A 13229-nucleotide genomic window follows, 5' to 3' on the forward strand; every position below is an offset into this window, starting at 1 on the left:
AGTATATACATACAAAGATACATACGTATAAATACATTTAGAGTATTACGAGTTTTAATCATTTGCATATTTTGACTTGTAGATTATGAAAGAAATTGAATATAAGTACCCCGGAAAAGTACTTAACATGGGGCGTTTTGGGATTAAAACACATTCTTCAGCCAGAGAAAAAATGTTTAAGCCCACTGGATTTAAGTGACCTTTACTCTAGTCAATCTGGATTTTACGCGAATTACTATTATAATTATATTATTGTTTGATAGAGCGACAGTATCCATAAATAGTGCTCAGAGACTCAAAGGTGCTTTACAACATGTTTTTTTGGGTATAACACGTGTTTATTTGTTCGAGTACATAATCACCACAACAGTGACACATATCTTGTTCGAAGTTCACATAGAATCATGATAAGCAGAATGAATAAGTTTGGTTTTTAAATGCCGTTTGAAGACTGATAGAAGACTGATATTGTCGGGTTTTAGTAAAGAACTCCATATGATTGGATACGAAAATGCAAAACCACGCTCAGCAAACTTTGTTCTTGGGATGATTTTCTCCATTAGCGAAGAACTGCCGGGCTGCAGAGATCGAGTTGGTGTATAGTCCCTCACAAGGCATTCAAGGTATTCAGGTGATGTATGGTGAAGGAAATTATAAGCAAACATGCGATTTTGTATATTATTCTTTTCTCTATTGGAAACCAGTGTCATACGGTCCCAAGGCTTTGTCCTTGTAACTATACGAGCAGGTTTGTTTTGCATAAATGTAGTCTGATCGGCGATGTTTTTGGAAGGCCGTACAGCAGAGAGTAACGATAATCCAAGCGGCTGGTAACAAGGGCATGGATAAATGTTTTGCATTGTTCGTCATTCAATAAATTTCGTAATCTGCATATCATTTGGAGAGCGCTATGGAACGCCCGACAGCGCATGTCTAGGTGAGTGTCAAAATAGAAACCAAGGTTTCGAACGACATTGAAATTTGAGTGTCCTTGAGTCATTGAGTATATCATTTCCTGTCTTTTTAATACAATCAGCTCAGTTTTGTCCTAGTTGAATTTAAGCTTGTTGTTTGTCCTACATGCTTTAATGTTATCTAGACATGCTGTAAGTCTCTCTTTTGTTTCTACTATGTTTTTTAAAAATAAAATGGAAGTGTATAGCTGGGTATCATCGACGTAGAGATGATGACTGAGACATAAGGTCGATGATGTTGCTTAAGGTCTTTGTGTACATTGTGAAAATATAAGGGCCAAGCACTGAACCCTGTGGGACACCAAATTGCAGCTTTGTTCTCGTAGATAGCAAGAAAACCACTCTAGTGCAGTAGAGATTTTTTCTGACCCCTCTGTCCATTCAGCAGTGAATGGGTAGCTGAGTCTGATAGATTTGGATGAAAGTAGCAAGCTATTGTTATTGTTCGTTTCACGCTATAGAAACTGCGATAAACTCCGACTCAATGGGTCAATTGGCTCTGAAGGACTACTGCTACTATGTATTGTGAGTCTTGTTTTCCGCCATGTTTCTTCCGCTTCTCGTCTCATTTGCTTTGACTTCCGAATTTCCTCAGTGAACCATGATGTGTCAGGCCTTATGGTGATAACTTTGGTTGACAACAGAATTTCGTTAAAATAGAAACTTTGACATCTGCTGTGTATGCACGGTCAACTTTGGTGGTAAGACCCGATGTAATAATGTCTTTTTTTGTGGGTTTAGGTTTTTCCAAATTCAATTCAAATAAGAAAGATTGATGTGGTTATTTGGAACGTGGGTGTTATTCAACAGTGTCATCACGGTGTTTAATTATGAGGTCAAACGTGTTTCCCTTTTCGTGTGTCGGTTCTCTGATGAGTTGGACATAGTTCTGTGCCTCAATTGGATTCAGTAGTCTGATGTCACGCGCCCGGCAACGGCGGCCATCTTGGTTCTAAACAAAGAAAATCATTACTTTTTATTCTTCATGCTGGCTAGAACTTTTCATTCCATTTTCATATGCCTTTTGATCAGAATGTGTAAAAGTCAAAAATGATCAAATTTATGGGGGTTTTTTTCCTCTGGATACGCTTTTATGCTAGCCGGAGAAATATTTCATACGGGCTCCGCCATTGTTCCGATAGTTTAAAGCCAGTGTTACTAAGTTACCATGCGTCATTAGGAAGGAAGTGACGTTACGACTATTGAATCCTATTATATTGAGAAAATCCTATGCATTGTCACCTGATTCGTCATTCACATGGATGTTGAAATCCCCTCAGAGGTAAAGCTTGTCTTTTGTTGACAGATCGGTGAAATACTGTTCAAATTCTGTCAAAACTGTCTTGTCGTTGTTTTGTTTTTGTTAGTTGGTGTTCGGCGATAAATAAGAGCAAAGTTAAGTTTCTTGTTTTTGTCTTTTAGTTGACATTCGATGGTTTCGAAGGTTGTTGGCTTAGTTGTTACTTTTCTTTTCTGTAAAGCAATATTTTCCTTGTAAACTATCATTAACCCACAACTTTGTCGACCTTTCCGGCTTTTCTTGATCACATCGTACCCAGCAGTTTTTACTTTACTAGTGATGATCACAATTTTCTTTTTTAGCCATGTCTCTGGTATGAATAATATGTCAAAGTCGATGTCCAAAACCCGAGTTGTCTTTTTCGTACATACTGATCTTGAGTTAAATAAGCCACATTTCATCATTAGGGTTGACACTTTAATTTTACTCTGTAAGTGGTTCTAACACATCGACACTCTATTATACTGTGTATAGTTGTTGCTTTTGGTGTGTGAACTGTTACTCAGAAATGCGGAGTGACTAGGTGAATGATGATGTGAACTGTTTTTTGTCATAATATTGGAAATAATGTTGATTCGATGAAGGTGAGTTATCAAATGGTGCATTGTAGGTCATTGTCTTGTTTACTTCTATTTTTGTCAGTGCTGGTGGGGGTGTTGGAGGGTGGTGACGAGGGGTAGGCAATAGTCTGATGTCACGTCCGCCCAACACCAGCAGTTTGATTCTAAACAATGAAAATCGGTACTTTTTATTCTTCATGCTGGCTAGAACGTTTTCACGTGTCATGTGATCAGAATGTAGAAAAGTCAAAACATGATCAGATTTATAATGATTTTCTACTCTGGATACACTATTATGCTCGTCGGAGAAGTAATTAATAAGGGCGATGAAGGGGATAAGGCGTCCGCACATTGTTCCGATAGTTTAGAACCAGTTACTATGCGTAAATACGAGGGAAGAGACGTCACGACTGTTGAACACTATTATGAATACATTGTTGGTGAAAACAGTCACTGTTTAAAAACATTTCATGCAAACATTTGATTGGTATAAAAATTGGGTCGTGAATAAAAATATTAAAATTGAATGTAATAACAGAGCCTGGTGAGAACTTGTCATGTGGATAAAAGCCATCTTAAATATTCAGAAATAACTTAAAAATCAGGTAAAATCACTAAAAACTCCAATTAGAAACGACAAAAGGTCTATAAAATGAACGATACGGTGTCACAAATACAACAATATAAAAAGTCGGGACTAAAATTATGTATGACAGCAGTAAAAATATAAAATTAGTTTTTATTGTCATTGTTATTGGTTGAAGAAGAGATTTAAACCCCAAACGTTCTATATTGAGATTAATATAGTATTTTTGAAGGTGTTATATCCATTTTTACTCAATCCTCTCCTATTTTATTTCTTACTTGTGTTTGTTGTCGATAACTACTGTAGTATAGCAAGCTACTTCAAGGAAACTCAAGAAGGACAATAGACAAGTAAGCAAACAACCCCCCCTCCCCCCCCCCCCCCCCCCCCCCCAAGATTATTTCGAATCCTTTGTAACTGTGTAAACTCTTCGATCAGTTTTTTTTCGTGCATTAAAAACTCATGCGTATCATATTAATCATTTTTAAAGAAAGTTTTAATATGATAGTTAAATTCATAGTTATTACCTATAATTTTGGTATGCCAGTCCTAGATTCTATCCAATAATATTTAATCTAAGGATATAAAAATTTCTGGTGTGAACTTAAACTCAATTCTGTATTATGTTGGCGCGACCAAAACGACGGAAAGTGAATTTAAAGATAATAAGATGTGATGATATGATGTGATATTTTACTTTGAAGATATATTCCCTTTCTCTTCAAAAAATATAAGTTTTTGTCTCATATATTATTATCATCATTATTATTATTATTATTATTATTATTATTATTATTATTATTATTATTATTATTATTATTATTATTATTATTATTATTATTATTATTATTATTATTATTATTATTATTATTATTATTTTAATATTATTATATGTTTTCTATATAGCGCCTTACCCCGTATCTTAACTAACTCAAAGCGATTAACATTAATGTAACACTCGTAACTCAAACATACAGTCAACTTTCAATATCTAGTTAATCCCAACATCACGCCCTTTTGTGATGATGGGTCATTTGTACATCTTACATCGCATTTATTTTTTCAATATTTTTCATCTTCTTTTTAACAGCTGATGTATTGCTGAGGCTACAAAATTCGATTTGAAAGAAAATTAAGGCCATATCCGACCTTTCCAAAGCCTTTGTTGTGTGTGAGTGTAGAAAATTTAAATGCTCATTGGTGACAATGAAGGTGGCGTTATATTTCACCCAACTGCTGTTAGTGTTAGTGCCAATGTTGTGCCTCTCTCAGACGCAGATTGGCACAACTGATGTATTTCTCCAACATGGTAAGTGTAGTCAAAACGATGATGCTTGTCAGATTTAAATGCTTATTGGTTCATCAAATAAATTTCTTTTTTGTCAGCTTTATCTGTTCAGTTATATGGTCGCAGATAGATATACAGGAGATGCTATTGACGTCTTGGCCCATGATGTTTGTTTTCTCGAGACATAGTGTCAGACCAAACTATTCATTACATACGTATGCGAGGCAATCGATGAGTCATGCATGCTAACCAGGTCGAACACCTTCATCGGATTAGTGAGGGCAGGGTAGAATGGTCTCTGCTCACACCACTTCTCCTACAGGTTCTTCTTCTTCTTCTTTCAGCTTATCAGGGTTGCCATAATGAATGCCACATCTCCATGCATCTCGGTTCATAGCATCCTCCTCCTCCAGGCCCAGTTCTTTCATATCGTCCTTTACACTTTCCAACATTTCTCCTACAGCTATCAAAGTCTAAATATTATGTCGACAGTCGACCCTCCTGCCCTTAAGCTGCACTGCACCTCTGGGTAGAAGCGTTCCTCGTGTGACATAAGGATAATATTGTGGCTCCCGGGATAGGGCTGCTATTCGGGCACCGGGTTTGGATCAAATTTAGTCACACACCGGGGCGAGCAGCTCATGTGGCTCGTTGGCTCGATACCCGGGATGGTCTCGTGACGGTCGACCGGGATTTACACCTTTGCCCTCCCGTGTGCCTCAAGCCCCCTCACCAACTGCAAGGTAAAGATCCACGAGGGGGTTCATCTCGAAGGGGTTGCCCGGAAGATAGAGAAACGCAACAGTCTTCTGAGGAAGCTGGCGGGATCGACTTGGGGCGCTAGCCAAGCGCTCCTGAGAACATCCGCCCTGGCACTATGCTATTCCACCGCGGAGTATTGCGCTCCAGTGTGGGGTAGAAGCAGAAACGTTGAGAAGGTGGATGTAAAACTTCGCAAGTCGATGCACATAGTGTCGGGAACGCTAGCAACAACCCCTAGAGAATGGGGCCCGGTAATGGCAGCGATCCAGCCCCCCGATGTCCGGAGGGAGACCATTACGGGAAACTGGCTGAGTAAGATCAAAGAGAGAGGGAATGGGGATACCCCTCTCATGCGCATAATGAACGGTGCCCCCGTTTCGAGCCGAAATAAGTCCCGGCAACCCTTGTACGCAGAATCCCTGACTACGGACAGAGCTGCACATACGAGATGGAAGTCGGTTTGGACGAATTCAATCCCTCGTGGGGGCGGGGACCTACACTCCTCTAAGCTTGGTGAGAAGTTGCCAGGCTTTGATACCAGTAAGAGGAGACGCTGGGTAGCTGCGAATCGGCTTCGGTCGAGGAGCTGCCTAACGGCCGGTGCGTTATATCAGTGGGGTCTAACTTCCTGTCCAATATGTCCACGCTGTGGGCAAGAACCCGAAACGGCAGAGCATCTAGTCGAAAGGTGTGTTGTGACGATGCTACCAGGCGGGTTCGCGACGGTGCACGAATGCGGACCGGACTTTGCTGATTGGGTCGATCGTCATAACATAATAGTGTGAACCATAAGAAGCTGCTGCTCGTGTGACCGGGGTCTATTTAGGACCACACGTACGAAGACCTTGCCGACGATGACATCGTGACTAAGATTTTTCTTAATGACAAATCGTTAATAATTTGAGAACCGATCGTTGTAAAAATAATTCATTTCGATAAGAAATATTTGAAGTGGCGTCATTGGAGGGGTAATAAAATATTCTAAAACCCCTGCATATGAAAAATGTTCTAACTCCTTCCGGATGTCCGCTCCCAATAATCCCTATGGTCTCTTTAGTTCGATTAATAAAAGCATCGATACGAAGATCGTTTAAACATCGATCAAAAATATCGCCATGATCCATTTCAGATTCAGATTATACAAAAATATATAATAAAAATTAAATGATTATTCAAATATTTTACACTTGTATTTGTGCTCTACCTTGAATCGGATTTCGAAAATAAAACTTAGAGTGAAAATAGTTATAAGTAAAACATTTGAGACTTAAAACCTTAAGATACCACATATACCACCATAATTGTCTTCTAAATTGGGAATAAAAATTCCAATAATGTTTCAATATTAAAATCTAACAAGCCAAATTTATATATCTGTTTACCCCGACATAATATCGATTTGTTTAGATGGGTGCATTTATGATGCTGAATTTTTCATTTACCGGTGTCATTTTACTAATATAAGCACCATAATTTTCTTTTCATTGATAAGGCACGACAACGATAGATTACTTATCAGAGGAAGAAATTGCTGAACAAATAGGGAATTGTAAGACTAAGGAAGAACAACTCATCAGAACATGTAAACGAGAAAAAACATGCTTTGGGAGATGTGGTGAATACAATAAAGGGATGTCCATGCCAAACAATGATTTGCGAGGTAAGATAATTATTTGAAAGTTTTAAATATTATTAATCATGATAACAGTACTACCAAAACTGAGTTTAATTGATATTAAAACTGAATTGAAATAATAACGACAAAAATAATAACAATACTACTACTACTACTACCACTACTACTACTACTACTACTACTACTACTACTACTACTACTACTACTACTATACTTACTATACTACTACTACTACTACTACTACTACTACTAACTACTACTACGACTACACTACTACTACTACTACTATACTACTATCTATCTACTATACTACTACTACTACTACACTACTACTATACTACTACTACACTACTACTATTTACTACTTTACTACTACTACATACTACTACTACTACTACTACACTACTACTACTACTACTACTACTACTACACTACTACTACTACTACTACTACTACTACTACTACTACTACTACTACTACTACTACTACTACTACTACTACTACTACTACTACTACTACTACTACTACTACTACTACTACTACTACTACTACTACTACTACTACTACTCTACTACTACTACTACTACTACTATACTACTACTACTACTACTACTACTACTATACTACTACTACTACTACTACTACTACTACTACTACTACTAACTACTACTACTACTACTACTTACTACTACTACTACTACTACTACTACTACTACTACTACTACTACTATACTACTACTACTACTACTACTACTCCACTACTACTACTACCACTACTACCACTACTACTACTACTACTACTACATACTATACTATACTACTAATCTACTACTACTACTACTACTACTACTACTACTACTACTAATAATAATAATAATAATAATAATAATAATAACAATAATAATAATAGTAATAATAATAATTATTATAATAATTACATACAACAATAATTTATTCTTTAAATATAAGGTTGTGATTTTAAAATTGTACAGCCAATGCTTAATTTTTGCCAACGACCTCCGAATTAATGGTTAATCTAAAAATGATAAAATTTCTTTTTACATGTTAATAAATAAGTAACTTGCAAACCTTTCCTAACTTGATGGTAATTTGTGAAAATATATCTGCCAGACGATAATGATCGGTCATTATGTCCATTTGGAAGAATGAGTTTGTCAAACGACTGTAGTACTGGACCGTCGTAGGTACGAGGGCTGTCCCACACAAAACCGGAAAAACAGTGTATCTTGAAAGCATTTTTGAATTCTAGGAAACGCACACTTGTAGAGCAATCATTTTGAAAATTACCGATTTAACACCATGAGCATCGCGCATTACAAACGAACTCGGAGGCTCAACAATTATGGCTACCACTTTGAAAAATTGGTGAAAGGTAGAGGTAAGTTCTGTATTCAGGTTCTGGCCGCAAAATTTTTTAAACCGTGTGAGATGCACAATGAGATACAGTCAGTTCACGGCAAGAAAGCACTGGGGAAGTCACAGGTATATAAGTGGTGCAGTAAGTTCAATGCCGGTAGTCATGATGATGATGATGATGATGATGATTATGATGATAACGTAATTAAATCCATTTATTGATATTCATAAACACAAATTTTTTTCAGGTAAAAGCCGTTAATATTTTTAATCTTTTAATATACACACTGTATATTTGCCATATCAAAGATTTGGCACATAATTCTCACATTTTGAGGTCATCTGCTGTAGAACTATCAATTTGGTTTATGACTATGCGTAGCCTTTACCTTGATTTTCTAATTTATTGGATAGTGATTCAATTCCATGCATCTCAACTCGACTCTTTTAACTCTGCTTTTATGTAAAACGTTGGAAAATATAATAGTCCATGTTGAAAATTATTGACCAAATGCTTGTAGTTCATTGCATTCAGGCCAGGACTAATTGGAGGCCATTAATCTTTAAAATGATATAAACGTGATTTCTGTTTTGTATTAAAACGTATGTAATACTGTTAGAAGTAAAAGTTATTTCAGACTATCTCGATCTGTCAATTGCTTTACAACAAGACGGGCAAATTCCTACACTAGTAACATCATACCAAACGCGAGTTTGGAAACCTTAGAGATTGTTATTTTTATACAAATTTGGCTGGTATAGCTAGCGGGCAAGAGTTTCTTAACCAATAGCGGATTTTTATTTTAACTTGGCATGTAGGTACTAATTTAAGATCTTGTTCTTGGTGTTTGAAATTTTAAAAATGTTTTTAATTTCTGAAATACTTCGTGGTAAAAATGTTATGAATATTTAAAAAATTCTATTTAATAGTCAGTTAATTTAATTTTCCAACGATATGAAGAATTTCTGTCTAATTCACACCATAATCAAACAATTGAAACAAAACGACTTAAAAAACACTTATAGTTATCAAAAGTACTTGAAATTTAGTATAATACAAATCTATATTTGTAGAAATTTTATGAAAAAATTTCAGCAATGTGGCTTAAAGAGAATAAACGCACTAAACTTTCAAGCAGAAAACAGTTTTTTCTGGGCCACTCGATATAATTGAGTCCTTGGAAAAGGCTCTTTACTCACATTGCTCATCGTACTCAGCTGTAAAATGAGTACCTGGCCGTTAACAGTGGTGTCTTTGTCCGAAAAATTGTAATATCGCGTTACAGGCGTGATGTCATGTCCTAAATGTTAAATCTTGCTGTTGGCCAGGGACCCCTTGTAAAACGCTTTGAGCATATTTAGTGGATATTATCTAGTTAAGTATTCTTTTTATGGCATTTTGCATTGTTTTACGCTTTTGAAATACATTTTCGAGTCCATGATATTCCTATTGACAAATACTTCAACATTTGATGACAAGAAAGTAAAAATTTCTAACTGGAAGAAAATGAAACATGCTTTATGGCCTTGGAGTATGTCACTCACTTTCGGATTAGCACTCGTTTGTTCGAGTTCTACTCTGGGCGACAAAAACCTAGGCCACGGAAAAGGCTCTTTACTCACATTCTCTACCTGTACAGTACTAGCGTTGTCTCTGTCGAAAAACAGTAATAGAGCCTCTCAAGCTATGTGTGTGTGTGTGTGTGTGTGTGTGTGTGTGTGTGTATGTAACCCCCCCCCCCCCCCAAAAAAAAATTTCTTAAATACACCTTTTTATATCAGCAACAGCTATACAAATACTCTTATGATTGGTTTATTCTAATGTATTATATCTAGAATCACAAGTAAAGGCGTGTAATTGCGATGACGTGTGTAACGTCTACAAGGACTGTTGTGACGACTTCCAAAGTGCTTGCCCTGATGACTATTCCAGATATATGGAGAGGTACCAACATCTGAGTAACTTAGATATTGGTTGCCAAAATGGTGATTTTATTGCCATTACTGGGTGTCCAAGCGTGTCAGGTGAGGATTAAGGAAACTAATTATTTTTTTGAGAACAAACATTTTACACTTGTCATTGTTGTTACAAAACACATGCACAAATGACTATACTAAATATATGGAGATGTACTTAAATTCGACACTGGTTGCCTAACGGTCTTAGGTGATCATTAGTGGGAGTCATAACGTGCAAGGTGAGGATTAATTAACCACTTGGGTTTGGGTCTACTTATTAGGAAAATCCTTCAAAAATTTTAGTTTGAGATTTTGGTGGAAAACGATATTATTTTATCTTAGAAATAATTATTATTGAAGCCCAAATTCTTAAAGGAGACTATAAAGGCACGAAAAACACAGTCGAAAAAGGTACAGGTAGTAAGAGAAGAGTGAAAAACGGAAAGCTATTTTGCTATTTTCTCAATATGTCATTTTTCTATGAGTATGGGATACTGTTTCAAACGTTTCTCAGAATCTATTCAATGAAATTGTTTGAAAATTTCCACAGTTATCACAGAGATAATGTATTATATCGCCATAGAGAGATTATATTGATAAAGTTCGTTTATTTTGAATTATGAACCAAATAATAACTTTTTAACATAAATTGTGTCAAAACATTTTGATTCGCAAATTTGTAATGTTCTCATAATAATTCCATAAGCTAAAGCCGTAAAAGTTCTCTATGGTGACACACCATGGTACAATGTTGAATTGAGGCAGGAATATGGAGGTAATTCCATCATTATGTTTGGGGAACGTTTTCCACAAGATTGTTATGTTTTTCTATGCCAACCCACAAATTAGGTCGCAAAATGGGTATTAACAGAGATAATTTATATTTTTCACCAAAAATGTTGTTTTTTAATCTATAATGACGATATAAAATGATTAAAACCGCCAAAAATAGGTAATTAATTCTTTTTTTTAGTAAAGACCAAGGGGCGGTTAGGGTCTTTACTTTAAAAAAATAATGACCTATATAGGGCAGTTTTACTCACTCTGTATCGTCATTAGAGGTTAAAAAACAACATTTTTGGTGAAAGAAATACACTATCTGTGTTGATAATTGTTTTGCGTCCTGATTTGGAGGTCTGGCATCAATAAATATAATTATCTTGTGGCAGATAAAAAACTAATACAGGAATAACCTCCATTTTCTTCCCTCTTATCAACATTGTAGCATATTATTGTGTCACAACAGAGAAATTTCGCAGCGATAGCTTCTAGGATTTTTATGAGAACATTACAAAGTTACGAATCAAAATTATATGACAAAAATGATGTTGAAAGTGTAGATTTTGATTACAAGTTAACATACTCATACGCTATCAAAAATATGCATTATCTCTGCTATAACTATACAAATCACAAAATAGATTCTGACAAATGTTTGACACAATATCCCATACCCCTATAAACATGACATATTGAGTTAATAGCAAAATAGCGTTTCGTTTTTCACACTTTTCTTATTACCTATACCGTTTTAGACCGTGTTTTTCGTGTCTTTATAGTATATTTTGAGAAACTGGACTTCAATATTATTTCTAAGATAATAAAATATCGTTTTCAACCAAAATCTCAAATTCAATTTTTGAAGGATTATCCTAATAATTAGATTCAACCCCGCCCTACCCCCTCTTTAACGCGACCAACCATCATGTCAATCAAATATTTTGAAGGAATGAACTATGTGAAGAAAAATATGTTTCCTGGTTAAAATAATCATAATTAAGGAATTTAAGTTGCTCTGTTAAGTGTAAGAAACAAACCTCACGTTTTAAAATGATGGCATCTATCGTTCATCAGTTATATAAAAAAGAACTTTTGGTTCACTTTAAGAATACACTGCATTGAGTAGATTTTCAAAATTATTTAAATGCTATTTTAGAGAACGCAATAGAAATAAGCTAATTATTTGTTTGATTTGAAGAGTCTTAAGCGCCTTAAGAAATATGCATATCATTTTACTTACATTCTATTATTGATTTACAAAATAAATATGTAACAAGTGAATAAGAAACACCTTATTTAATTTCTCACATGAAACATGGTATATACACATTTGAATTTGAAACACAGCGAATAATTTATCAACTAAAGGATGTTCAAAAAACGATGTTACCTTGAAATCTTTACGAGACACGAGGTCAATGGAATAAAAGTTTATCCATATTTTAGTTTTTTAATAACTTACTTGGCTTAAAGATGCTCGCTATCGTAGTCAAACGACTTTGCAGCCTCAGAAGCCTTTATGATTTTTGTTGCCGCGGAATCTCTATTCTTGTCTGTTTGATGCCATTTCTCTGATGTTGTCCAGGTCTATAGTCGATGCTAAGCGGAGGTTGGTGTTTGGCAATCTTTTGGGATCGTTGTTTAATGTTATTGGCAATGAGATGACTGGGCATCCTTTTTGCTCGAGTCTCAAATTGGTGAAGTTGAAAGACTTTGCTTTATTTTCTGTTATTTCAAGATCTCGTCTCTGGATGTGCCCGAACAGGCTCCAATTGACTTTAAGTATATGAAGAAATGTCGGTGTTTCTTTACAGTTTAATTACAATGATATTTTGTATGGGTATTTAATTACCATTATTGACGCTCTGACGCTTCGTCCATACTTAAGCTCAAAAAGCGAAAACTTCGCAGATTCCTGTGGCACTTCTCGATAAGCGAAAAGCAGTAAATTAATTTAACAATGCCACTGCTTCGGCTGTACAACACACAAACGTTTTAACATCATCT

At 35.7% G+C, this 13229-nt stretch overlaps 2 protein-coding genes across 2 annotated transcripts; one reads left to right on the forward strand and one right to left on the reverse strand.

Moving 5' to 3' along the window:
* Positions 1-392: 392 nt before the first annotated feature.
* Positions 393-860, reverse strand: LOC144963915 (uncharacterized). The gene has a single exon (XM_078897859.1). The coding sequence runs from the start codon at positions 858-860 to the stop codon at positions 393-395; it is 468 nt and encodes a 155-aa protein (XP_078753985.1).
* Positions 861-4626: 3766 nt separating this feature from the next.
* LOC144963916 (uncharacterized) lies at positions 4627-12745 on the forward strand. The gene is made up of 5 exons (XM_078897860.1): positions 4627-4729; positions 6963-7130; positions 10320-10508; positions 11149-11217; positions 12696-12745. The coding sequence occupies exons 1-5, from the start codon at positions 4627-4629 to the stop codon at positions 12743-12745; spliced, it is 579 nt and encodes a 192-aa protein (XP_078753986.1).
* The last annotated feature ends 484 nt before the right edge of the window (positions 12746-13229 follow it).

The sequence above is a fragment of the Berghia stephanieae genome, chromosome 2 (assembly GCF_034508935.2).
Source record: "Berghia stephanieae isolate SIO BIC M18660-M18661 chromosome 2, UCSD_Bste_1.3, whole genome shotgun sequence".
In the NCBI taxonomy this organism is placed as follows: domain Eukaryota; kingdom Metazoa; phylum Mollusca; class Gastropoda; order Nudibranchia; family Aeolidiidae; genus Berghia; species Berghia stephanieae.